Source organism: Nelumbo nucifera, chromosome 4 (assembly GCF_055504915.1).
Source record: "Nelumbo nucifera cultivar China Antique chromosome 4, China Antique-T2T, whole genome shotgun sequence".
Classification (NCBI taxonomy): Eukaryota; Viridiplantae; Streptophyta; class Magnoliopsida; order Proteales; family Nelumbonaceae; genus Nelumbo; species Nelumbo nucifera.
The window spans coordinates 1,528,107-1,554,651 of record NC_142652.1 but is presented as its reverse complement, the minus strand read 5'-3'; the positions used below and the strand labels follow the sequence as shown (position 1 = coordinate 1,554,651).

General features: G+C 43.3%; 1 protein-coding gene across 16 annotated transcripts; it reads left to right on the top strand.

Annotated features, from left to right (window-relative positions):
- Positions 1–1,398: 1,398 nt before the first annotated feature.
- On the top strand, positions 1,399–6,293 carry LOC104591909 (magnesium transporter, putative (DUF803)). 16 transcript variants are annotated; one of them, XM_088902645.1, is made up of 16 exons: positions 1,399–1,593; positions 1,740–1,865; positions 2,340–2,481; positions 2,650–2,765; positions 3,031–3,118; positions 3,247–3,308; positions 3,500–3,585; positions 3,683–3,756; positions 3,999–4,209; positions 4,383–4,511; positions 4,614–4,713; positions 4,832–4,951; positions 5,040–5,130; positions 5,258–5,324; positions 5,717–5,816; positions 5,906–6,293. In XM_088902645.1, the coding sequence occupies exons 4-16, from the start codon at positions 2,673–2,675 to the stop codon at positions 6,122–6,124; spliced, it is 1,440 nt and encodes a 479-aa protein (XP_088758771.1). In that variant the 5' UTR covers positions 1,399–1,593; positions 1,740–1,865; positions 2,340–2,481; positions 2,650–2,672; the 3' UTR covers positions 6,125–6,293. The 16 variants fall into 16 exon arrangements, with proteins under 16 accessions (XP_088758771.1, XP_088758775.1, XP_088758770.1 ...); XM_088902646.1 differs by having other exon boundaries at positions 1,400–1,593; positions 1,760–1,865; positions 2,573–2,765; XM_088902642.1 differs by having other exon boundaries at positions 1,400–1,593; positions 2,573–2,765.
- The last annotated feature ends 20,252 nt before the right edge of the window (positions 6,294–26,545 follow it).

The window sequence follows — 26,545 nt, the reverse complement described above, 5'->3', positions numbered from 1 at the left end:
AATTAGGCTTTTAACACGCAACATTTTCGAAAATCACTCACTCTCTCTCTCAATCTGGTCTGCTATAGTCTCACAAAAAGGTTAATTCGGTGATTCTTCAATTTTGTTGATTGTAGATTATCGCTCAAAGCTCTGTTGTATAATGGGAACGGATTTGTCTGTAACCCAATAGCAAACTCAATAAAACTGAGTGAAGGCAAATAACGTTATAAAAACAGTATCTTCAGACATGCCTCAAAACTTCTCCTCCAAAGTTTCAATAACCCCATTTCCCAACATTTACATGATTTTAAAAATCATACGGAAAACTATATTTAGCAAATGGACACAAACCTATCATATACTTTTTATGTTCAATATAAAGTAATTTCTTAAATAATAGGGTAGATTTGTGTCCATTTAGTAAACCAAAATGATAGTTCAAGTATTTAACCCAAAAAACTAATTATTGACATCCGACAGAACAAAACATTTTCAAAAGAAACAATTGTTATGAATCTATAAATGTTTATACATAATGCCTGAAAAAATTGCAACCAATCAATAAGCATCATATAAAGTAGAATCAATTAAGTGGGTTTTTACCAAAATTTATGGGAAGTTGTATTGGTCAAAACATTTTTGGTATGATGTCTTTCAGTCAAAACATGCACGGGCGGTTGTTTTGAGCTTCCGCGCATGATACCATTAAATCCCTTACCCGTAAAAGAACATTCTTTCGAAATTTTCTTCTACCCTAACGCATCACAAGATTCATAACGTATTAACGTGTCATCCTCAAAGAAGCTCCAAACATCCCTGCTGTTTTTTCCTCACAGTCGCAGTTTTTGACTCTCCATAACCATGAATGACACGTTTAGTCATCCAAGTAAAAAGAGCATGAAACAAAAGTTTGTCCAAACGGAGCTTTAATTGTGTGGGATGTATTCTAAATTATAATATTTATTTATTATTGCTTTCATCTAATATTTATTTATTACTTAATTAGAAAACGAAAATTAAATTAAGGGAAAATTCTTAATTAATACCTTTATATTGAGTATAATAGCACTTTAGTCCCTTTTTAAAAAGCATTAATTCAGTATCTGAATTGTTAAGTGACATTTAAAAAAATATAAATATTTTTTAAATGTCATTTAATTCTCTTATCAACCATTCAAACATTAATAAAAAATGAACAGTTCTTTGTCTCTCTATTAAAAAAATTTGGATATTAAATTGTTCTATTTTAAAATTTGGGGCAAAGTAGGCCATAAGTACGCGGAAATTTCCCCAAATTAATTAAGAACATTTATTTATAAAATACATTATACAAAGAAAATACGGCTTGACGGTTGAGTACGGCGGGAAAAGCGGTCGGTAAACATAGTTTTCACGCCCGTTTGTTTATGTGATTGGCCCGTCAAATCCCTACCTTAATTCTTTTCGCCGTCTGTGCAAGTGCAAACGTACCAGACATATTTGATTTATTTCTTTTTCCCCGCTTCTTAATTTCCTTTTTCATTTCCCTTCAATCGCTTGGATGGTTTCACTGATTCTTGAATCATCAGCTCTCTAGAATATTTCTTTGATTGAAAGAACTCTATTTTCACGGTAAGCTTGTCTACTTTCCATTATTTTGATTTGAAAGTCGATCTGTCTTTTCCCTTTTATTCTCTCCTCTTCCTAAGCAATCAAGGTCTTCGAGATCTATATTATTCTGCAAACCATTGAATTGATTTTTCTGCGTTACCTCTAAGTCTGTCGATTTTTATTGGAGCCTATTTGATCGGGGAAGCAATGCCGTTTGAAGCCTCACGTGAATGTCGTTTATTAGCTGGAATAGTTATTTGCGTTGAATCAGCCGATGATGCGATAGAGTAAAGGTTGATACTTCTTTTCTTTTCTGTTTTTTTTTTTTTTCATTTCTTTTCCCCTCTTTCTTGTTTTAGTTCAATAGTAATTACCGTCTCCTTAGTGTCCATTTCTGAATTGGATTATCCTAAAATCTTTGTTTGCGTTTTTTTTTATCCTTAAAATCTTTGTTAGCGTTTGATCTGATGAACTGAGTATTCCAAGGTAGATCCGGCACTAGCGCCTTTGTACTTTCAAGCAAATTAGAAAAAAAATGATGCTTTATTCATGAAAATGCTAGGCAAGATTGTAACTTCTACTGCCAACTTTTCTGCGGTTCTTTATGTCCAAACGACATGTATATTTTTTGATCAGTATGTCCAATCGACATATTTCTATTACTTGTTTTTTAGCTGTAGATCTATTTTATTGGGGAAAAGTTTGGTACATTGGTTAGAATAATTGCCATAATATTTCTTTCATTTCGTTTTTATTATTATTGAAAGGCCGAGGAGTAATTGGATTGTTCATCATCTCTTTTAACGCATGGTTAAGACAGACAGAATTCAAATCAATATGCCATAAGATAGTTGATGTCTTATCCTACCAAGGGAATACACCTTCATTTAGTCTCCTCAAAATGTTCAGGTATCAGAACAACTTCTATTCATATGCAAATCTTCGCTTGAAGGGGATCCTTGGACTGTATGATGGATCAATTTCAACTTGTTGCCTTCAGACTTGCGCTACTAGATCAAAATTACGTGACTATCAGTAGATGCATCAAGACTGAGATCAGTTTTCAATTACACGTAGGTGCTTGTTGACATCAGTAACCCATGGGGGGCTGGGTTATTGGAGCATTTATCAACGTTATTGGTAGCATTGCCATAAACTTTGGGACAAATCTTCTAAAGTTGGGTCATGATCAGGTACTTGATTTTGTTGGAAACATGTTGCATAGAACCATCAGAATCCTCTCTTACTGCCTACGAATAGTCAAGTGAAAGTTATTTTAATTTATATGTCTACTAATATGCACATGTTTTAGTTATTTACTTACATACATATGACATTCTTCAATACTTGGTTAAGTTTGAAATCTTGCTGATGAGCATAAAACTATTTCTTAACTTTTTTTTTCTCTGATGCACACCATATTGCAGGTTTTAATGATTCTGACTGAATTTCTTGCAGAGAGAACGACTTTCTATGCTAGAAAATGATGGAACCAATGGAAATATTGTCTTGAAGCCGATCATATACTTCCAGACTTGGAGAGTTGGTACGGTTCAGGCTGATCATGCTTGGTTCTTTAAGATTAAGTTGTCCAGTATTATGCATAGAACATTTTAAATGAACCATTTGAAAGCTATTGCAACTGATGTTAAACACAAGAATCTTTATATGCAGGTATTCTATTTTTTGCTGTAGGGAACTGCCTTAACTTCATTTCTTTTGGATATGCTGCCCAGGTCAGTATCCTTTGGTTGAAGGATAAATAGTATTTAAGTAAACTTACATTTATTTTTATTTAGTGTTACATATCAACTGATTCCATTTCTTCTTTCACAGATAATCAATCTGTGCTTGCTTAGATTCAAACATGTTTTGATGAATATAGCGTTTCCTTTACTTTTTGTTTACATCTTTTTTCCTGGTACAGTCCCTTCTTGCAGCCCTGGGATCTATTCAGTTTGTATCAAACATTGCATTTTCATACTTTGTCTTGAACAAGATGGTGACCGTCAAGTATGTTCATATCAGAAGTGAGAATTTGTTGTTTTCAGAATTGTGGTTGTTGCTGAATTTTCAATTTGAAAATCATAAAAGGTTGCCCATTTTGCAGGGTACTGGTTGCCACCACCTTTATTGTTATTGGAAATATCTTTCTTGTGGCTTTCGGCAATCACCAGTCTCCTGGTACTTATTCTCACCATGGAGTTGTAGATATTATTCTAATTATCTGAGTAGCGATGCCAACTGGAACCTATCTTACCTGCAAGATTATTTATTTAATGTTTCCCAAATGCCACCTTATATACACACACACACAAACCACAAAAAAAACTATATACAATTCGATACCTCCTTAGGGGTTTTCCAGAAGAAGGCCATAGGGTTTTTTGTTACCATCTTCTGATTGCATAGTTTTTTGGTGTTAGGTAACCTCCTAGAAAGGCCCATTCCCCTGCATGTATATAAACTGTGTAGCTGGGGCATTGTTAATTTTCTCCACAGACAAAGAATTCCATGTATTCTCTCTTTTGCAGTTTACACACCAGACCAGTTGGTGGAGAAGTACAGAAACATCATATTCCTTCTTTACTGCCTTATTTTGGTCTTGGTTGTAGCTGTGCATCACTCCATTTACAGGTGAGGGTTGTTTCTTTACGTTTTATCAGTATTCATGGATCAGCTATGCATGTCTCAATTATTGTAGGGCCAATTGTTTTCCATGTTCTGATTTTCTCTTTTCCCTGATATTAAACAAGTCATCAAGTTGTAGTTATATGCTTTTATTAACAACTAAAAAGTGGAATATGCAGGAGAGGAGAGTTTGTTCTTGCTGTATCTGGACATGATCTTAATCCTTGTTGGCACATGTTGCTGCCCTTCTCCTATGCTGTTGTTTCTGGTGCTGTAGGATCATGCTCAGTGTTGTTTGCAAAATCCCTGTAAATTGGCCTTTTCAGATGCTACTTCCTTTTTGACTTACATCCTTGTAATGTATTAGGGTTTTTTGTTTCTAAATCTCATGTTATATATATTTTTTGCAGGTCTAATCTGTTAAGATTGACCATGTCCAGCAGTTATAAGTTGCATAGCTGGTTCACATACTCAATGCTTCTTTTGTTTCTTAGCACAGCTGGATTTTGGGTAACAATTTACTTGCATGACTCATTAATTTGGATATGATGTCAAGTATTTTTGCTTTTGCCATGCTTTTTTGGAGTTGCCTATTTTTTATACATCAAACGTTTTTATACTTTCCCAGATGGCACGATTGAACGAAGGCCTGTCACTGTTCGATGCAATTCTTATTGTCCCAATGTTTCAGATTGCTTGGACCTTTTTCTCCATTTGTACAGGATTTGTATACTTTCAGGAATATCAGGTTAACATAATTTAATGTGGATATCTATCATTTACCATTTATGGTTGCCTTAATGCAGCATGGTAAATAAATTAGTGATTCTTTACAGGTCTTTGATGCACTCAGGACAACAATGTTTGTACTGGGAATGATGTCTGTCTTTATAGGCATTTCATTATTGGCACCTGATGAAACAAAAGGTATTTCTAGTAATGCTTGCATTTCTTTTACCTGTGAGGTCAGAGACAAATCCAGGATTCATTTTAATCTTGTTAATATTTTTTTTCTTTCCTTTTCCCTTTTCCCTTGTTTCTTTTTCTTTCCCAGGTGTTGAAGTGAGGGGTTCTTCTTTGCTTTCTTCAACATCTCCAGTAATTGCAGATGATATGGACAGGTAAAATACAATTCCTGCACAGATAATTGATCTTAACCCTGGGAATTTCCTGCTTGGAGAATTCTTGCAGATTGTAGTGTGTCTTTTGTTTGTAAGATTTTATGGAAGAAACTGTGGGGGAAGTCTGACAACCAGAGTTTCGAACACAATGAATTGAGATCCTTCTTTCTATTTCATCTTTTCCTTCCCAATCAAAAGAAAAATCATTTTTCTTTCTAGGATTCTTACAAGAAAAATAAACAATTCATTTTTTAGTGGATATGAAGATTTAAGATAACTTATTTTGTCTTTGAAAAAGGAAGTGCAGACAACATAGTTGCATTGCAGAGAGAAAACAATTCAAACATCTATGTGATATTCCCTAAACTTTTGAAAATATTTTATTACTACAGGCTTCTTAATCTGCCATCTGAAGAGACAGAAATAAGGGACCTAAGATCATTTGGGCAACTGCTACTGGTAAAGGCTACATCTATACTGAGCAAGGCAAAGGTACTTCAAACTGGAATCAATTCTCCCTCTCCAAAAGAAATGATAATGATGCTTAAATACTAACATTTATATATCCATTTATTATGCAGACTGCTTGTACACTATCATTAGGTCTAGGAGAGGACTCGATCAATGCGTCTTCAGTTCTTGTAATGCCCATGGTATCTTCAAGGATGAATGGATTTAGAGGATCAGGATTTGATCGGACCAAGCTTTTCTCCTTGAGAAGACCTGGTTGGAGTAGGATCTCAATGGATGAGGATGCTGAAATGGAGAGAAGTTCTATGCTATCACATAACCGTGGGTAGGGGTAGCAATACATCATGATGTCCGTTCAGAAGGACATGGAGTTTCTTTTTCTTGTATTCTTGTATCTTGATTGTATAGAAATTATATTTCTTTCGATTGTCTTTCATAATGGGTATACTGTAGTCTCAAGTTGTAACTTATCAAGGCAATTGAACCATAGTTTTAAAACTCTCTTCTCTTTGGGATTCTTTCAGTTGCACTACTTCATTTTTTTAATTTGTTCCAAGGATGATATCATCAGAGCATGGCTATATCTGTAAAATAATCCTCGAAACTGGATAGAAAAGATTCTAAAAACTTACCAACACACTTTATGGATATAGATAAACATCTTGGAGAGGTTTAGACTTTCAGATTCACTTGATTCTTTGACAAAAACTTGTAAATTTTTGGTATTTCAGCTCCCTATTGCACAGTTAACTCCCAGCATCTTTTCTGAGGACTACTTCCCCCCTCCTCTTTCTTTCTTTCTTTATTTTTTTTTCTTTCTTTTTTTTTTTTTGTAATAACTGGAGATAACAGGTTTTGAGAGCATTAGGCAACTTCTGACACTTCTTGAAAACAATTCTCTCTTCTTCAGTGGAGGAAAGCAGAATCTTCAGTCAAGTTTTAGACAAGGTAAGAGGCAACTCACAAAAAGTTGCTAATAGCATGTTAAAATCCTTCATTTTTTTCTAGTTATTTCTTTTTTATATGGGTACTCTTCTTGATTTTGAGAGGATGCAGAGTTAAACCATGAGACCTAATGCTATAGGAATTCTTGGGTCTTTTGTACATGTATTTCCTTAATCTAGAATGTATATAACAGGTAAATTATGAGGAAAAGTTCGATATACTATATTCTTGAGTTGCTATTCCTGTACATGTCATTAGGTGTACTTTTAAACCCTTCTTCAGTTGATATTTTTATTTTGCCTAGTCCATATGAGGATATATAGATCATCTAACTGATGGTTCTTACCTGCAGGATCTCATAAAAATCCAAGGCCAGCCAGATGGGATACTAACCATCTGATATGGGAGTTTCTGAGGCTCTTAGCCTCATATTATCATCCAATAATCTATTTACTATGTGTGAGGATTTCCTTTTTTGATTGGGCTAGGAGACATGTAGTTGCTTTCTATTGGATGGGTCCTGTTCAATGAACATGTATGTGCATATGCATCTCATTATCTAGAATATCAATAAGGTATTAGATGTCAAGTTGTCAACTTTTCCCCCATTTATTGCAGTCAATGAGCAAAGGGGGATTTCAAGTCTCTGGATCAGAATTTACTAGAAGTTATTAATCTTACATTTTCAAGAAAGGAGAACTTTGGCTAGATAAAGAACAATTTCAAAAGCTCCTTTTATTCATAAACTATAAATTCAGCCCTTTTTGCTTGCTTCTGCTATACAGAAAAAAAGTAGGGTTTAGTGGAAACAAGGTGTAGAGCTGTTGCCTTTGGGTATATTATATCTAACCATTACTGGCACTTGACCTTTCCCCCTATTGTGAGAATTGAAGATCTCATACTTTCTTCGACTATGGAACTATTAATAAAATCGACTTGTAAAGGTGATCCATATTGTTTTCTCTTCTATTTGTTTGCTTGAAATATTCTTTTGCTGTCTTTTTGATGGTCACAAGCTTCCAATTGACAGAAATCAAGCTCAATTACAGTAAGCCTTTGTAACATTCAGGCAGCCTTATGCACTTCAAACTGCTCTTCTCTTGAGCATAAGTGAGACCAGGTGCCCATTAACCTAGGATTTCAGCATATGTACTGTTTCTCATATTGTTCCTAAATGAATCTAATCCATTCTTTTTTTGTATGAATTTGAACTTCTGCATCTATGGACTTGCTTGCAAAGGTTGTTGAATTATAATCTGAAATGACTGATGCTCTTTTGATATCTTCAAAACCCTTCTTCAGGTTTTAGCTGCTTTGGGCAATTGATGCATTGGCTTGTGTTTTCTATTTAAGAAATAAAATGTTGAATCCTTCTGAATATGATCTTCTGCAATTAAGTGGGTTTTCCCCCCATTGAAATTCTGTAACATAGGTTTTGGTAACTTTTCTTGTTGATTTTTGGAAAAAATTGAAATTATAAATGTTTATATGAATTTACTTTGTAATTTTGAGATGATAAAATCAAATGAAAACTTTTCTACTTTTTCCTAGAATAGTCATGTGTTGCTTCTCTATGCAGGATATTGTCATTGTTGATCATCCGATTCTGTTTCAAAGAATCATGGCCAGGTCATGTCTCTTCACTTTGTCTTTACCATTAACATTTCCTGTATCCGTTATATTGCTTATAATACTTGGGTCATCTTGAATATGGATATTTCCATGCTATGTGGATCTGGACCTAACGATTGTTTCAGGTTCAGGTTTGTGGTTCAAACCTTTTTGCAACTCCTTGCAAACTTCACATACCACATAGTACGTGCATATTTCTCTGTCAATAAATTTTATTCTCTTATCACTTTTCTAAGAACTAGGGTATGAAGGAGGTTGATTTTGTTGACCACCTTCCAACTCTTGTCATCAGTCATTCTCAACCCTGGTAAAAGCACCCTTGTGTTCTTATCCTTGTATACGCGTTTCTTCTCATGTTACATGTATTTCTTCATTTTTACCAAAAAAAAAAAAAAACAGTATTTCTTCCAAGATGAGAGTTCAAGAGTTGAGTTAATGCGAACACTTTTGGATGATGGAAGTCACGATCACGCAGTGTTCATGCCCCACAGACAAGGGGTCAACTCCTGCCTTGAAGGTTCACTGCTGCTGCTGACCATTTCGTCGGGGGAGGAATCTTAACTTTACTCCTTAGCAAAATGTTCATGACCCCACAGACAAGGGGTCAACTCCCGCTCTCACTGCTGCTGCTGACCATTCTTGAAGAGATTAATCCAGTGAAATGGCCCTGAACTCCACAAGTTCAGCCCTTGTGTTTCCAACAAGCATACTGGTACAGTGGTGCTTTCAGTCCAAATCTGATTATTATATATTTATATATTTCATTCGGCGTACACACAGAAAAGAAAAATGATAGAATATGTTCATGCAAGATGTTGGACTTGCTAGCTTTGAGAGCGGGTGGGTTGTTATGCCTGTTGTCTATTTTGAATTGCTTTCATGCAAATGCGCTTTTTTGCGTACCTAATATTATAGAGAAAAAAGAAACATAATCTAAACCTGATACTATTTGCCGGGCATCCAAATGAAGATGTTTCCATTGCCATGGAGCAATTGGATCTTTTGACTTCATAAGATTGATGACGGATAGACAATCGCCCTGAATAAGCATATTTCCTCGTCGAATCCGATTAGCCACCTTCACAGCTAATAACATTCCTTCCATCTCCACCATCTCTGCATCCCCTCCAAGCACTAAACATGATTTGGCCATTATGAAACATCCATCGCCATCAACTGCTACACAAGCCGCTGCTCCCCTTCCATCTTTATATGAACCATCAAAAAATATCCTCACATCCGAATGTTGGCTAATTTGTCTGTCTTCCTCATACTGAACTTGTAACCCATCCCCTACATGTGCTTGTAGCCCCACTAACTCCATCCTAAATTTTCTTATTTTATCAATTACTCGTTCTGGTACAATCGTAACACCATTGAACATAACATCATTCCTAGCTAGCCAAATCATCCATATTACTAGAGCCTGCGACTGCAACAATAAAACATCTGTATCTGCTATTAGACTCGCTCGCTGAACACTATTTGTTAATCATTCAGCAATTATGTTCTCCCTTACCCCATCCGGCCTCCAACCGATACTACCAAACCAGATAGCCTTTGAGAAACTGCACCACCAAAATAAATGCTCAAGTGTTTCTTCTTCTTGTGCACAAAAAGCACACCTCTTGTCAACATGTTGTCCCCACCATCTGTCTTTGGTAAAAATTAACCCTTGCACCAGTCTCCACATAAGTAATTGAATTCGAGGATAAAAATTTAATTTCCAGAATTTCCTCCACCATTGTAATATTAACTTGTTCATGTATGCAACTCCCAATCAACAAGTTATAAACTGATTTAACAGTTAACTTTCCATCCCTCTCATAAGTCCAGATCCACTCATCTTCTTGTGAAGTATACTTTGGTAATCCAATTCTTGTAATAGCTTGCTGAACGTCGAAAGGGAATATAGAAGAAATAAGTTGCATGTTCCATAGCCCGCTTTGTGTAAAAAGATCAGCAACATAAGAAACCCCATCATGAATCTCTTCTGTTGGCCTCTGCAATATAAAACCTTCTAAGTCAGGCAACCAAGGGTCACCCCATATTTTGATAGTAAGCCCATTCCCCACCCTTTTACAACAACCTCTTTGTAATAGATTACGGGTCCTACAGAGACCTTTCCAAAAAGGTGAGTTGCTACTCCCCACAGAGACTGTTAGGAAATCAGCGCCTTTAACACATTTCTTTATTAACAGTTTACTCCAGAAGGACTCCTTCTCTTTCATAAGTCCCCAACCAACTTTGGCCAATAATGCATTATTGAATAATTTCATCTTCCGAATTCCCAATCCCCCACATCTCTTTGGCCTACAAGCTTTCTGCCATAGCAGATCAGTACCTGGACCTGAATGCCCATTCCAAAAGAAAGATTTCATAGTGGTTTCAATGTTAGAACAGGTTTGGGTTGGCAAGGATGAACTGACATAGTATATGTAGGCAAAGCTGACAGCACACTTTTAATCAACACTGTTCTCCCCATCTGTGATAAACAATTTGCCCTCCAGCCAGTCAGTCTTGTCTTTACCGTATCCACAACTTCTTGGTAGCTTTTAGTCCTTCGATGTCCAATACAAAGAGGCATCCCCAAGTATCTTGCCCGTCGACCTAGTCTCACCACACCTAAACTTCGAGCAATTAACCTCCCTTCTCGTTTCGGTAAATTCTTACTAAATAAAATACCAGATTTTCCATAATTAACCTCCTGTCCAGAACATCTCCCAAACTCATCCAAAATGTTAACCACCTCATTCATCTCTAATAGAGAAGCCCATCCAAATAATACAAGATCATCTGTGTTATGGATACACCGCCAGGCAGCACACTGCGGTGTAGTCACAGGTAGCGACACGCACAACAAGCCGCACAGCAGTACGCACCACCCGGCAGCGTCGCACAGCAGCACGCACCGCCTGGCAGTGCGCAGCACACATCGCCTGACAGCGCGCAGCACGCACCGCCCGGCAGCGCGGAGCACGCACCGCACGACAGCAGCACACACCACACAGCAGCATCACTGTGAGGCACGCGCGTCGCCGACAGCAACGGTAGGGCGGGACCCACACGATAGCTCATCAGTCCTTATCCGCACTTATCTTGCCACATTAGCCCTGCTCGCCAACTCGCCGCTAGCTACACCAGTCCTTACCCTTATCTTTATCTTATCTTATCTTAAGTAAGAGTTGTGTTACCATTAGGAGTTTGAGTTTAATTAGGAATTTCCTTCTGTAATCTCCTATTTAAGGAGCCATGAATTAAAAAAAATGCATTGAATTTTCTATCAAGAAAAGAGCTTAGGAGAGTTAGGGTGATCTCTTGGACAAATCACCCCCTAGTTCGCCACCATAGGGTCAGCACGCAAAGAGAAGGGCAAGGGAAGGCTAGGAGTTTTTCCCGTGGACCGCCCCGTAACAAGATCCTACGGCGGGCCCATAACAATCTGCAAATAAAAGGTGAGATACCACCAGGCATCCTCTACCAATTCTTACTCCATGCAACGTTCCCCTTGCAATAGCTTTGTCTATCATCAAGGAGAGCACATTCATCCCGAATTAAAGAGATACGGGGATAACGAATCACCTTGACGGAGACCTCTTGTTGGTTCAAAACTATTGGACTCCACCCTATTAACAAGGATAGCCAATCTTGTAGTGGAGATACACATTCGAATTAATTGGATCCAATTAGATGAAAACCCCAAACCCTCCATAACTTCATACAAAAATCTCCATTCTATTTTATCATAAGCCTTAGCCATGTCCACTTTAAGTGCAAAAACTCCATGTTTACCTCTCTTCTTTTTCATATAATGAACAACCTCGTGGCCAATGATGACATTATCAGTTATTTGTTGTCCTGGAACAAATGCAGCTTGCCAAGGAGAAATAATTTTATGTAACACCACTCTTAGCCTGTTTGCAAGTAGTTTAGAAAAAAAATTATAAATTACATTACACAGACTAATAGGCTGAAAGTGATGCACTGAATCCTGAAATTTCACCTTTGGAATTAGAACTATATTAGTAAGGTTAATTTCCGGATATAAATTTTCACCATTAAAAGAGATTGGACTAAGGCAACTATATCAAAACCAATAATGTGCCAAATTTTATGAAAAAAATAGCTGACATACCATCAGGGCCAGGAGCTTTAAGAGGACCCAGTTGGAAGAGCACATCTCAAACCTCCTCGTACATGGGGACTCTACATAGCTCCTCGTTTTCTTCTGGTGTAATGTGTGGGTGTAACAACTCCTTGATTGCAGATGATATGACCGGGTTGGTAGAAGTAAAGATGTCAAAAGTATCTCTAATCTCATTCATTTGATTTTATAACATAAGTGGCCACCCTACGAAACATTAGACTCATTTGTATTCCTTTGCCAAATACTCCGTACAACTCCTTCAAATTGTTCATGTCTAGTCCACATCATCTCAAACTTAAATCTCTTCCTGCACACCCCCTTGTCACCAACTAAGTTCAACAAAAGAGGACGATAGTCTGAACAAGTAGCAGTGAGATGTAGTACTGTGCACGGGGAAACATCATTCTCCATTCCCCGTTTGCTAACATTCTATCTAATCTCTCCCTTACATTAGCCAATCCTACTCTTTTATTGGTCCAAGTATACCTATTCCCAGAAAACCCCATATCTATCAAACTACAATTATCGATAACCCTTTGAAATTCACTTCTACTTGAAGAGCTGCTACTTCTACCTCCTTCCTTCTTCACCATCGTGTACTGTGGCATTAAAGTCACCACAGCATAGCCATGGTCCATTATGATGTTCAGCAATTTCCTCTAAAAGTTTCCATAACCTCTCGCGGTGCTTTTTCTTTGGGTTTCCTTATACCCCAGTTGAAAGCCATTCCCGATCATTAGACCCTCCTTTGACCATGGCAACAATTAAATTACTGTTAGAAAATAACACCTCTAAATCGAACCCATCCCTCCAAGCCAAGATTAGGCCACCACTCTTTCCTTCAGACTCGACAACATGAAAATGTGAGAACCCAATCCTCCTCAGCACCCTTCCCGATCGAGTCATCTTTGCCTTAATTTTTTTTGTTATTTAATTTAAAATTTTTGTTATTTAGCAATAATATTAACTAAATTTATAATTATTTAAAATATTTTTTCCAACCAAATATAATTATTATATAATAGATTTGTTAATTCATATTTTTCATTTAAGAATAAACATTAATGATTTGGCTTAACAATTTTAGGGACTATTAATAAATATTGATTCTTATTTAAGGTTTATTACTGTATTTTGTAATTATTATGGGGCATGCCTTGAATAAACATTAATGATAACTGATGATTGTTATTTCGTTTTTTATTATTTACTTAAATAAGTACTTGATGATTGTTATTGTTATTAATTATTTGATTTAATTTGAACTATTTCATTTTTTTTAATTATTTATAATAGACATTTATGATAGGCTCTTTATTTGATTTAAGAGACTTACCATGTTTTATCTAGATAATGACCCCAAGCTAAGTAAGGGGCAACTACAATATCATTTAATTTGAAATTTACTATTTAGCAATAAAAAATCAATGTCCTGTTGAGCAACCCACCCCCAAAAAAGTATCATTAACTTTGAAATCATTAATCTATTTATAGAATAGTAAACTTAAATGGATGTTTACAACAATATCACCAATACTGCTTAATATTTAGGGACATATTAATAGATAATATTATTTAGGGACATTTTAAATTAAGATATGGAAACTTGTACATAACCTAATGGTATGTTTGAATTGTGGGAATTGGGAGATAGAAATAGAAAATGTAGGTTGAAATTATAATTTTGGGCATATTGATGTGTCAAATTCAAGTCAATTAGAATACTCGTAGATTTTTAGTCCATTCATTTAATGGTAATTTGAATATTTTTATTCCATGTCTTTATTGAGTAATATAGGTTAATAATATATTAATAATTATGAAATTAGTAATGATAATAAGTATATTATTATTACTATTATTTACTAATAATATATTCTTATTATATGTGTATTGATTTTGAAATCAGTAATATTAAATTATTATTATTATTACTATTACGTAATTAACTTTTTATAATTACAATTTTTAGTTAATTCCTGAAATATTTTAGAATTCTTTTAGTTTAACAATAATGAATAATTAAAAGTTTATAATTTAACTTTCACTAAATGAAATATTTATTGGAGAATTATTAATAATATTTATAATAATTAATTTGTATTACTTATTAATAATTAATTAAATATTGCTAATAAAAATACTAATTATTAATAATATGTATTATTTAATCATAAAATTAAATAATTATTGATTAATTAATAATTAGTGATTAATGATTTTTGATTTATTTATTCATTGATTATGAATTATTATTAATTCTTAATATCAAGTATTAATTACTAATTAATTGTTAATTACTAATAATATTTCATTAATGAATTAATCGTTAATTTTTTATTAGTTAATTATTATTATTAATTATTAATAATTAATAGTAGGTAACTATTTTTTCCCCTGCGTAGCAGGGCCCCTCGCTAGTTCCTCTATTTGAAAAGCCCACAAATTGGCTTTGAATTTTAAAGAGTTCCCAATAATCATCGAAAGAGACTCAAAGGTGGTTATTTCTTATCTAAAAGTTGGTTATTTCTTATCTAAAAAAAGAAGGTAGAACCCCATGGAGACTTCAAATGAAAGATCACCTACAAGGAAAAGTTGCTTAATGTCACACCTTTTGGGAAGCCAATCAAGACTGATTAGTGTATGGGGCTCTCTCATTGGATTCCGAACTATTTAATTTAGCATCAATCCACGGTCAGTATTCATTCCACCCTTATAGTGGAGCTAAGATTATCACGGGTGGACTGAATAGATAAAACCCTTTTTTTTGGTAAATTTCTTAAATTACCCTTGTGGTTTAATTAATTCACTAACTATACCCCTACTATTTAACTATTGTCTTACACTACCCCTATTGTTCCATTACCATGACCTTTAAATCGTAACGGAAGAGATGGAAACGTTTGTTTTGCCCTTAAGTCATTCTCTCTCCCTTTCTCTTCCTCTTCGCATCCGGTTGAAACGATAACCCTACTGAGGAATTGTTCATCTTCTTTGACCCTTCGACAGAACAGTTTCCCCCAAAACCAACGATGAAGAGATGAGAAAGTGTGTTTTCTTTGTCTTCATCTAGTCGAGAAACTGCGTCGGAAAACCATGAAACCAAGAGCGTTGGTTGCTTATTTGCAAATACCAACAACTTCGAAAGTTGGATTTTCAGCTGATATTCCATGCTAGCTGGTCTGAAAACCTCACTCCTCCAACCACTGACATCTCTCTAAGATGGGCAAGCTTCGGTTACTAGCAAAATAGAACCCCAAACCTTGAAATAAATAGCTAGAATAGAGACAAAAAAATACGAGGAGGAGAAGAAGAAAGTCTTGAAAGTCATAAAAACTTTCTTCTGGAAGTGGCAGGAAGAACTAGTGGACCAGGAAGGCAGAGACACTCGCATCCTCCACCATCGAGAAAGCAAAGGGATGGATCCTATTTCGATGATGATAGCGATTCGAAGGATGATGACGATTTAGACAATGATGATCCATGCTACTTAGGTAGAAAGTCCGATGGATCTCAAGTTCCTCTCAACAAGTTGCAACCAGAGTTCATCATCTCAGAATGATAACTGATGATGCACAATCTGGCCGGTCTTAGCTGTTGACGATCTTGCCTCTGAAATGAGTAACAGGGACCTGAAATGGGAGAAGAGAAACTCCGGGGAGGACCCGGCGTAAGGGCTCCGAAGCTCAAGTTAGGATCCTTCAAAGGCAAGAATAACCAGATAGCGCGAGAGTTAGCATACCTCCTCCCTGGGGGGGGGGGGGGGTAGAATCCTTTTATAACCACATCGCGTACTCACTTCCAGGCCTCCGTCAGGTCGGGCATGATTACTTCTGAACTCCTGCCAGTTCGGGTGTCACTTCCTCTGGTCGGGCAGAACCGCCACTGTTCCTTCTGTCGGAGCCGTCTCTGCGGCTAGTGACGACGGTTGCAGGTGGCGGTGGCAGGAAGCCGTTTGAAATGTGACTGTCAGGCGTCAGATCCCAAATCAGTCAGGTACGCCGCCCTTGGATGGGGACGTCCTTGGCATCGGGTACGTCTGGCGGGCCTGGTGTTTTGGCAGTGTTGGAGTGGCGAGCGAGGTGCCTTGAGTTCGGTTTGGAATGTTTCGAGCTGCCATGGGTCAGCTCGGGTCAGCTTCGTGAGGCTTGGGGCCCAGTACAGTTCGCGCTCCTCGCAGGGAGCTCGGGTTCTCAGGAGGGAGCTCGCTCTTATCAGGGAGCTCGGGCTCCTAGTAGGGAGCTTGGACTTGGGAAGCTCAGGTTCTTTAGGGAGCTCGGGTTCTTTATGGAGCTCGGGTTCTTTAGCTCGGGTTCTTTAGGGAGCTCGAGTTTTAGGGAGCTCGGGCTCCTGGTACCGAGCTAGGACTTAGGGAACTCGGGTTTTAGGGAGCTGGGACCTTTAACAGGGAGTTCGCTCTTATCAAGGAGCTCGGACTAAACACAGCGATCTGGAGTTGGGGTTTGGTAGTGAGTTTGGACTTGCTTCCGATGTTCGCTTTGGGTGCTCTGCTGCTTGCCTTTGCCACGCGTCAGGCGATCGCGAGGTCGGGCCAAATTTCCCTTCATCAATTGCCCCCCACTATTGTCGTATATCTTAAGCTCGCGCCTTGAGTTTCAGCTCGCGTCCCAGGTCTTACTTGTTCGAGTTCTCGCGGTCTGCTCCAGTCTTCTTCTCGGGTGAGTATTTTTTGGAATCCCGTTCCGTTTCGCGATGTCTGGTTTGGAGGGTTCAGACTGTTCAAGCGGGTCTGATGTGGGTTCTACGAACCAGTTTGCGTCCCACGGTAGTTCAAGCGAGCCCGATGTAGGTCCTGAGGGAGGGGTCGGGCCTACCACCCGAGGTGCTTCGGGTAGGTCGGCATCCACCTCCCGCCGTGGCCGGGTTGTAGATCAGTTCGGCCCTTCTCCATGACGCTTGAGGAACTTCAAACCCTTGTAGACTACTATAATTTGCCCAATGAGTACAGTTACTTTATCCCTACGGGGAGCTTTCCTTGGGAACATGGCCCTGATGAGATGGTGATTTTCCGGGAACAGCTCGCAGCGGGGCTGCGACTGCCCTTCCACCCTCTTCTTGTCGAGGTCCTAAACCACTTCGGTGTGACGGTTGGCCAGCTTCACCCGAACTCTATTAGGAACTTAGTGGGAACGATCTCTTTATTTTGCGACGAGAACTTCCCTCTGGATCTGGAGATTTTTTCTTCTATCTTGATGTTGAAAAAGCAAGTGGGTCCCCTTCCTGGGCGTAGGCGGGCATACTACCTGTCCCCTTGCCCGGGCTTCAAGCTCTTACACGGACTCCCCAATAAGGTCCCGGCGTGGAAGCGGGACTATTTCGGGGTGCAAAGTGCGATGGGGTGGCCGTTTCAGACCGGCTGGGGGGTGGCCGCTCCTGATTCCGGCATCACACTTGATGAGGAGACGGTGGAGGGCCTTCGGCAATGGGCGCGGCTTGGGCTGGATTGCCAATGGTATCTAACGGAGGCCAAGCTTATTGCTACGGGCCTGAGTTCGGGTAGGTTCTTTCCCTAGTGATCTTGTCTTGTTCTTCGCTTACGTCTTACTGATGCCGAACTCCTTTTCGCAGGTACAATGGATTCACGAGGGTCATGAGGTGCGCACTTATTCGAGGGGATGAAGAGGAGAAAGCGGGTGGCCAAGCGAGCTCGCGCCGAGCCATCCCGAGCTGCGGAGCCCGAGGTGCCGGACTGTCCGGCAGAGGAGCCCGAGATGGTTCCTCCTATGCAGGGGCCGGCGGGGGCTCCTTATGCTGAAACCACACACACGGGGGCTCCCGCCTATTCCGAGTCCGCTCATATGCGAGCTGGGCCGTCGGGCTCGGAGGCCCCGGGGGACTTCAGGAGCGTGCTGTCACCTGTGCATGCTCTTCAACGGAGTAAGGAGGCGACGTTTCTTGAGGAAGTTGCGGCGTGGACCGAGCTCCCTCTGCACCAAGTGGCCTGCCGCGCTGTTACTCATGCCATGGTGGTAAGTGATCCTTTAGAGCTTGGCTTCTATTTTTTCATTCGTTTCTCTGATCTCCTTTTCCTTTGATAGGTGAACTCCTCCATTCACGCCTTGGCGAACCAGGTGGAGAAATGCTCGCGGCAGGCACGAGCTGCCGAGGAGGCTACTCGGGCTGCCGAGGAGCATGCTCGGATTACCGAGGAGAATGCCCGCGCTGCTGATGCTGCTGCTCGCCGTGCGCGGTCTAGGCAGGCGAGGTCTCAAAGGGATGCCGAGGCCATGGGGGTGGTGGTGCAGCGCATGGCGGAAATGAAGCTGGACTTGGAGCACCAGGTCGAATATCTTCAGGAGGATATCAGGGAGAGGACTCAGATCTTCTCTCAGGGCATCGAAGACACGAAGAAGAAGGCTGTCAGCGATTACATTGCTTCGCCGGATTTCGATGACCTGATGGTAGACTCCTACAGGAGGGGTTTCAAGCTAAGTCGGTGGATGATCCGGAATACGTACCCTGACCTCGATACCAGCGCCATATCCACTTCGCGCATCACTCCGGAGATGGCTAGTGCCGCAGATGCCGAACCAGACTCCAAGGGGGAGGCAGGTCCTTCGGGCGTTGTCGGAGAGGCTTCTGATAACGATGAAGTAGCTCCGGGCTTGTGAAATGAAATGTACACATCTGTTTTGAAATGAAACGTCTTTTTGTCCATGTACTGGTGTCTTCGAGCTTTAATTTTTTTTTGTCGAACTGACCATTTCGGTCCGTCAGTTCGTTTAATGAAATGACTTCGGCGTACTTGCTTTGGTGGCCTATAGATAGTACCTTCTCAAGTTGACAACGTTCCATGCTCGGGGTACTTGTTTCCCTTCTAGGGTTCCGAGCTCGTACGCTCCCCCACCGAGTGTTTTCATTACTCTGTAGGGTCCTTCCCAGTTCGGTCCCAGTTTCCCTACGCCGGGTTCGGGCACCATGACCTTACGGAGAACCAAGTCGCCGACGCGGAAGTTCCTCTTTTTTACTCGCGCGTTGTAGTACCGACCTACCTTTTGTTGGTAAGCCGCAGTTCGGATGTGCGCGAGGTCTCTCACTTCGTCCAGTAGGTTGAGGTTGGTGCGCAACTCGCCCTCGTTTGTCCGTTCGTCGTACGCTTCCAGTCGTAACGTAGGCACTTCGATTTCCGCCGGGATCACTGCTTCGGTGCCATAGGTGAGGTTAAAGGGGGTCTCACCCGTGGCGGTCTTTTCCGTGGTTCGGTGTGCCCATAAAACACTTGGTAGTTCGTCTGCCCATAAACCTTTGGCTCGGTCCAATCGCGTTTTTAGTCCGCGGAGGATGGCTCTGTTCATTACTTCTGTTTGGCCATTTGCCTGCGGGTGTGCGACCGATGTGAAGTTCTGACTAATTCCCATACTTTGGCACCATTCTTGGAACTTGATGTCTTCGAACTGTTTGCCATTGTCGGAGATCAATACCCGAGGTAGCCCGAAGCGACATACGATGTTCTTCCAAAAGAAGTTTTGTATGTTTCGGGCCGTAACTATTGCTAGGGGTTCGGCTTCTATCCACTTTGTGAAATAATCTACTGCCACCACTAGGAATTTCCTCCCGCCTGTCGCTGGTGGGAATGGCCCCAGGAGGTCGATGCCCCATTGGGCGAAGGGCCATGGACTGGTGAGGTACTTGAGGTCGGCAGCGGGCTGATGGTGGATGCTGGCGTGCTTCTGACACTTGCTGCATTTTCTGACGAGCTCGATTGCCTCTGCCTTCATCGTTGGCCAGTAGTATCCTTGTCGAAGTGCCTTTTGGGCGAGGGCTCTGCCCCCCAGGTGTCCGCCACACAAGCCTTCGTGGATGTCGCGGAGTACCAGCTCGGCTTCGGCTGGGCGCAAGCATCGCAGATAGGGGAGCGTGTAGGATCGTCGGTACAACCGTTCGTCTATCATGACGTATTTGGCTGCCTGGCGCTGCACCCTCTTGGCTGTGTTGTGGTCCGCGGGGAGTGTTCCGTCTAACAGGAAGCTCGCGAGTGGGTCGATCCAGCTCGGCTCTGCTTCGGTGACGGGAGCGACCTCTTCTGTCCCACCGAGAATGCTGGGCCGAGGCAAGTCTTCTACGTACACGGTTCTCCTGGCGTTGTGGCTCGTGCTAGCCAGTCGGGACAGGGCGTCGGCCTCAGCATTCTCTGACCTCGGGATTTGCTTGATGAAGTGTGATTGGAAGTTGAGCAGAGCTTCCTTTACTTTTGCCAAGTACGCAATCATAGTGAGTTCGCGTGCTTCGTACTCGCCTGTAACTTGGTTGACCACGAGCTGGGAATCACTGCAGATAACCACGTGCTTTGCCCCGACCTCGCGCGCTAGGTTTAGCCCGGCTATCAGTGCCTCGTACTCTGCCTCGTTGTTGGATGCCGCGAACTCAAAGCGTAGTGCGTATTCCAGTTTTGTTCCGCCCGGGCCGCGTAGCACTATTCCAGCCCCGCTGCCTTGTTGGTTCGAGGAGCCATCTACGTGAAGGATCCAGGGCTCCTCCTCCCAGTTCGCGCTTGGTCTAACCAGGAGGGATGCCACACTGGCTGCTACTTCACGGGGTTCGGACTCGTTTGGCTTTGGAGCTCCGAGTTCGCCCGAACTGGGGATCTCGGGCTCGACCGGCTCAGGGGTTTCGAGGCTAAATGTGCATTCTGCGATAAAATCTGCCAAGGCTTGGGCCTTGATGGCAGTTCTTGGCTTGTACTGGAGATCGTACTCGCTGAGCTCGATGGACCACTTCGTCAGCCGGCCGAAAACCTCGGGTTTGAGTAAGACTTGCCTCAGAGGTTTGTCGGTCAGGACGATGACGGTGTGGGCCTGGAAGTACGGGCGAAATTTCCGTGCTGCTATCACCAGAGCATACGCTAGCTTTTCTATCTGCGGGTACCTTGTCTCTGCTCCCTGCAAGATTTTACTAATATAATATATGGGTCGTTGGACCCGGTCTGCCTCCTTTACTAGTACCGAACTGACCACCTCGTCGCTGGCCGAGAGGTATAGTTCCAAGACTTCGCCTTCCTCAGGCCGAGCTAAGGTTGGTACTTTGGCGAGGTAGCCTTTTAGCTCGTCAAACGCGAGCTGACAGTCTTGGGTCCATTCGAACCCTTTGCCTTTGATCACTTTGAAGAAGGGTAGGCAGCGATCTGCCGATTTGGACATGAAGCGGCTATGCGGCCGTTCAGCCTTTGGACTTCTTTTATTTTCCGAGGTGGTCTCATATCTAGGATGGCTTGTATTTTGTTTGGGTTGGCCTCGATGCCACGTCGATTGACAACGTAGCCCAGGAACTTGCCCGAGGTGGCGCCGAAGACGCATTTGTTGGGGTTTAATTTCATGTTATACTGGCGCAGGATTTGGAAGACAGAATCTAAGTCTTGTATTAATTCTTGTGAAAACTGTGTTTTGACGACCATGTCATCTACATAGCACTCTATCTTTGTGCCGATCAGGGGCCGAAACAGCTTATTTACAAGTCTTTGGAAGGTCGCCCCGGCGTTCTTTAACCCGAAGGGCATGACCTTGTAACAGTATATACCGAATTCGGTTATGAAGCTGGTTTTTTTCTCGTCGGACTGGTCCATCCGGATTTGGTTGTAGCCTGAGTAGGCATCCAGGAAACTTAGCAATTCGTGTCCCGAGGTCGCGTCCACTAGACGGTCGATCCTAGGAAGGGGGAAGCAGTCTTTCGGGCAAGCTCGGTTTAGGTCGGTGTAGTCGACGCACATGCGCCACTTGCCGTTCACCTTTTTCACCAGCACAGGGTTGGCCACCCAGCTCGGGTAATGGACTTCCCTTATGAAGTCTGCCGCGAGGAGCTTTTCGACTTCCTCGTCGACCGCTTTCCAGCGCTCCGGGGCTAAGTTCCGTTTCTTCTGTCTAACGGGTCTGACTAAAGGGTCAGTGTTGAGTTTGTGAGTTATAAGACTAGGGTCAATACCGGGTATTTCGGCCGCGGACCACGCAAAAATGTCTAAATTTTGGAGTAAAAAACTTACCAGTTTGGCCCGTAGGGGTTCCCTGACAGAAGCACCAATCTGGAGTGCGCGAGATGGGTCCGTAGGCTGCTCCAGGTCGAGGGCGCCGGCCGGCTTGGACTTGCCCTTTAGGGCGGCGACGTAGCACTTGCGGGACTCGAGCTGGTCGCCCCGCACTACCCCCACACCGAAGTCCGTAGGGAACTTCATTGCCAAATAATAGGTAGAGACCACCGCCCACAGGATATGCGTGATTGGCCGTCCCATTATGGCATTGTATGGGGAGGGGGTCGCGACCACCAGAAAATCGTGGTTGAGTCTGACCGCACAAGGCCACGTGCCGACTTCCACGGACACCGTTATCTTCCCAAGGGGCTGACTTCCTCCCTGCTGAGGCCCACCAGTGGAGTGCTCGCAGGTTTTAGTTCGCTCCTTGGCAGCTGTAGCTGATCAAATGCCGACTTGAATAGGATGTTCACCGAGCTGCCTGAATCTACGAGTACGCGCCTAACTTCGAAGTCGCTGATCCTGAGCTTAATGACGAGTGCGTCGTCGTGAGGGTAGCGAACTCCCCGCGCGTCGTCTTCTGTGAAAAGGATCGGCTCTTCGGTCTTCGGCCTCTTCGGGGGGTTCCGCTCCTCGAGGACCGCTTCGCGAACTGAGGTCCGAGCTGCCGCTGATGTGCACCCCGCCACCACTGAACCTCCCACAATTACATGGATGGTTCCCCGCACTGGCCTTTCTGCTGGAGGCTGTCGCTGCATCGGTTCGGCAGGCCTGCTGCCAGTCTCCGGGGCGTCTTTTAAGTGCTCACCCGGCTGAACCGCTTTATTGCTATTATCGTTGTGCTGTACAAAGTTCCTTAAGTATCCGCGACGGATGAGCCCCTCTATCTCGTCTCGGAGGTTATTGCACTGCTCGGTACTGTGACCGTGGTCCCTATGGAAACTACAATACAAGTTCTTGTTTCTTTCGTTCGGATTTCCCTTTAGGCGAGGTGGCCATTTCACGAAAGGGGCGTCCTTGATCGTCATTAGGATCTCGGTCCGCCTTGTGTTCAGTGGCGTGTAATCCATCCGAGCTGGCGGGGGAGCTCGAAACGACTGGTTCGGTTTCGGGTCCCGGGCCGTGTTTTTCCGATCGGCCGAGCTAGAGGGCTCGCCGTCCCTCTTTCTTTTCTCGTTTCCGCCCTCGGTTCTTTGGTTGATTTCCTCCTCCGTCCTCATGAACTTGTCCGCGAGCTTGAGGAACTCGGCCACGGTCGCGGGCTGGTTAGCTACCATGTGCCACTTGAATTCTTTGTGCGTCACCCCTCTTTTTGCTGCGGCGAGCTGTATCGCGGGGTCTAACCGAGGTATCTGTAAGCATGCCTTGTTGAATCGTTTGATGTAGCCCCGTATGGGTTCTCCTTCCCTTTGGACTACTCCGAAGATGTTTTCCTCTACTCTGGGGCACCGTTTGCTGGTAACAAAGTGTGCAGTGAAGACCTGCACGAACTGAGCCCAACACTTTATCGATCCGGGGGCTAGGTTCCTGTACCAAGTGCGGGCTACCCCCTTGAGGGTGGTGGTGAAGGCCACGCACATGCATGATTCACTGGCCCTGGCGAGGTGCATTTGGGACTGGAAAGCGTCCACGTGATCGTTGGGGTCGAAGGATCCGTCGTACTTGTCTAGGGGCGGGAGCTTGAAATCTCTAGGCAAGGGGACTGCCAGGAGTTCTGAGACGAGGGGGGAAGGAACTGAGAGAATCGGGGCGATTCCTACCTCATCCGAGCTCGTCTCGCCTTTGCCTCTGAGCTCGGATAGGACGCGGGTGGCGGTTCGTCGACTTCGACGGCGTCTTCGCTGCTGAGTGGGCCTTGTGCTGGCGCTGCTGGCCTCCGTGTTGCCGAGCTCGATGGGCTCGGAATTCTGGTAGTCCGCTGCTGCCAGTGCGCCGAATCGGTTTTCCACCAGTGGGGACTCCGGTTTTGAGACCCGAGGTGCTGACCTCGCGGGCGAGGTTCCTGATCCGCCTACGAGCCGCGAGGCGGGGATGACTTTTCTTTCTCTCCGGCCTGGGGACGAGGCCTGGCTGTTTGGGGGATTCTGGGGCCTGGAGGCCTTTCCTTGGTGAAGGCGCCCATCCTGCGGAGAGGCCTTTACTGGCTTCGGGGCAGGGTGGCGAGGTGGAAGCGGTGGTTGGTTTGGTGTCAGTTGGGGAAACTGCTGCTGATAGTGGTATTGGGAGAGGCTGTGCAACACTTGGTGTTGGTGAAGCTGGTGTTGCTGGAACTGCTGCATCTGGGCTTGCATTGCCCGCATGCATTGCATTAAGTCGTCCAACTGATTCTGGCTAGCTGCCAGGGGGACGGCGGTCGGTTCAGTGAAGGTGGTCTCGATGGGAAGAGGGAAGGAGATGTTTGCGGGGGGCAGGCTTACAGGTGCCACTGCTTGTGGCGTAGTCAGATTGGGGATTCCATCCGCCGTGAGGGGGATGGTGAACTGCCCTACACACACCACGGGAACTTGGAGCTGTTCCCCGGTGGTGTTTGTCTCTGTGCCGCGTCCGGCGTTGCTGGATGAGGCCATAAGTAATGAGTTTTTCCAAGAAGAAGGAAAGGATATGAAAGTTTGGAGGGAGGCTTTTTGAAGCGTTCCCACAGACGGCGCCAATCTGGCCGGTCTTAGCTGTTGACGATCTTGCCTCTGAAATGAGTAACAGGGACCTGAAATGGGAGAAGAGAAACTCCGGGGAGGACCCGGCGTAAGGGCTCCGAAGCTCAAGTTAGGATCCTTCAAAGGCAAGAATAACCAGATAGCGCGAGAGTTAGCATACCTCCTCCCTGGGGGGGGGGGTAGAATCCTTTTATAACCACCTCGCGTACTCACTTCCAGGCCTCCGTCAGGTCGGGCATGATTACTTCTGAACTCCTGCCAGTTCGGGTGTCACTTCCTCTGGTCGGGCAGAACCGCCACTGTTCCTTTTGTCGGAGCCGTCTCTGCGGCTAGTGACGACGGTTGCAGGTGGCGGTGGCAGGAAGCCGTTTGAAATGCGGCTGTCAGGCGTCAGATCCCAAATCAGTCAGGTACGCCGCCCTTGGATGGGGACGTCCTTGGCATCGGGTACGTCTGGCGGGCCTGGTGTTTTGGCAGTGTTGGAGTGGCGAGCGAGGTGCCTTGAGTTCGGTTTGGAATGTTTCGAGCTGCCATGGGTCAGCTCGGGTCAGCTTCGTGAGGCTTGGGGCCCAGTACAGTTCGCGCTCCTCGCAGGGAGCTCGGGTTCTCAGGAGGGAGCTCGCTCTTATCAGGGAGCTCGGGCTCCTAGTAGGGAGCTTGGACTTGGGAAGCTCAGGTTCTTTAGGGAGCTCGGGTTCTTTAGCTCGGGTTTTAGGGAGCTCGGGCTCCTGGTACCGAGCTAGGACTTAGGGAGCTCGGGTTTTAGGGAGCTGGGACCTTTAACAGGGAGTTCGCTCTTATCAAGGAGCTCGGACTAAACACAGCGATCTGGAGTTGGGGTTTGGTAGTGAGTTTGGACTTGCTTCCGATGTTCGCTTTGGGTGCTCTGCTGCTTGCCTTTGCCACGCGTCGGGCGATCACAAGGTCGGGCCAAATTTCCCTTCATCAATAACGTTTTATCGTGCACAAGATCTTTGGTTGAAACCTTGTTCCCTTCGTATTACCACCGAAATGATATTTCCCCAAAGTTCCCGCCCAAAGAATCGGTTGTCTTCTCAGATCGAATGATAGCAAGTTCGGAAATCTTGGAGAGGTATCAATGACCACAACGACGATTTTAGCTACGTCTCCGACGTGCCATCCACCTTACCCGTCGTACTCAAGAGCACGACTTATTCGGGGAACAGTAGCAGAAGCGCTGATGAGGCAATGGTATTCTAAATGAGAGAAGCGACGAATTTGGTAACAGCCAGAGTTCTCTCTTTGTGTCATCTTTCTTTCCACCATCATCTTTTGAATCAATGTCATGGCCATCACTAAGCAATTTGTTAAGTTTTATTTTGAAAATGTGAAGAATAATAGAGAGTAGAGTTGACAAAAAAGGGTAATATTA

What these genes read in the sequence shown, in the direction of transcription:
- LOC104591909 (XM_088902649.1), top strand. Translation starts at nt 2,673, where the DNA reads ATGGGGGGCTGGGTTATTGGAGCATTTATCAACGTTATTGGTAGCATT. An exon ending in GTGCATCACTCCATTTACAG is followed by an intron (nt 4,210 to 4,382) that starts GTGAGGGTTGTT and finishes TGGAATATGCAG; the next exon opens with GAGAGGAGAGTTTGTTCTTG. An exon ending in GTGTTGTTTGCAAAATCCCT is followed by an intron (nt 4,512 to 4,613) that starts GTAAATTGGCCT and finishes TATTTTTTGCAG; the next exon opens with GTCTAATCTGTTAAGATTGA.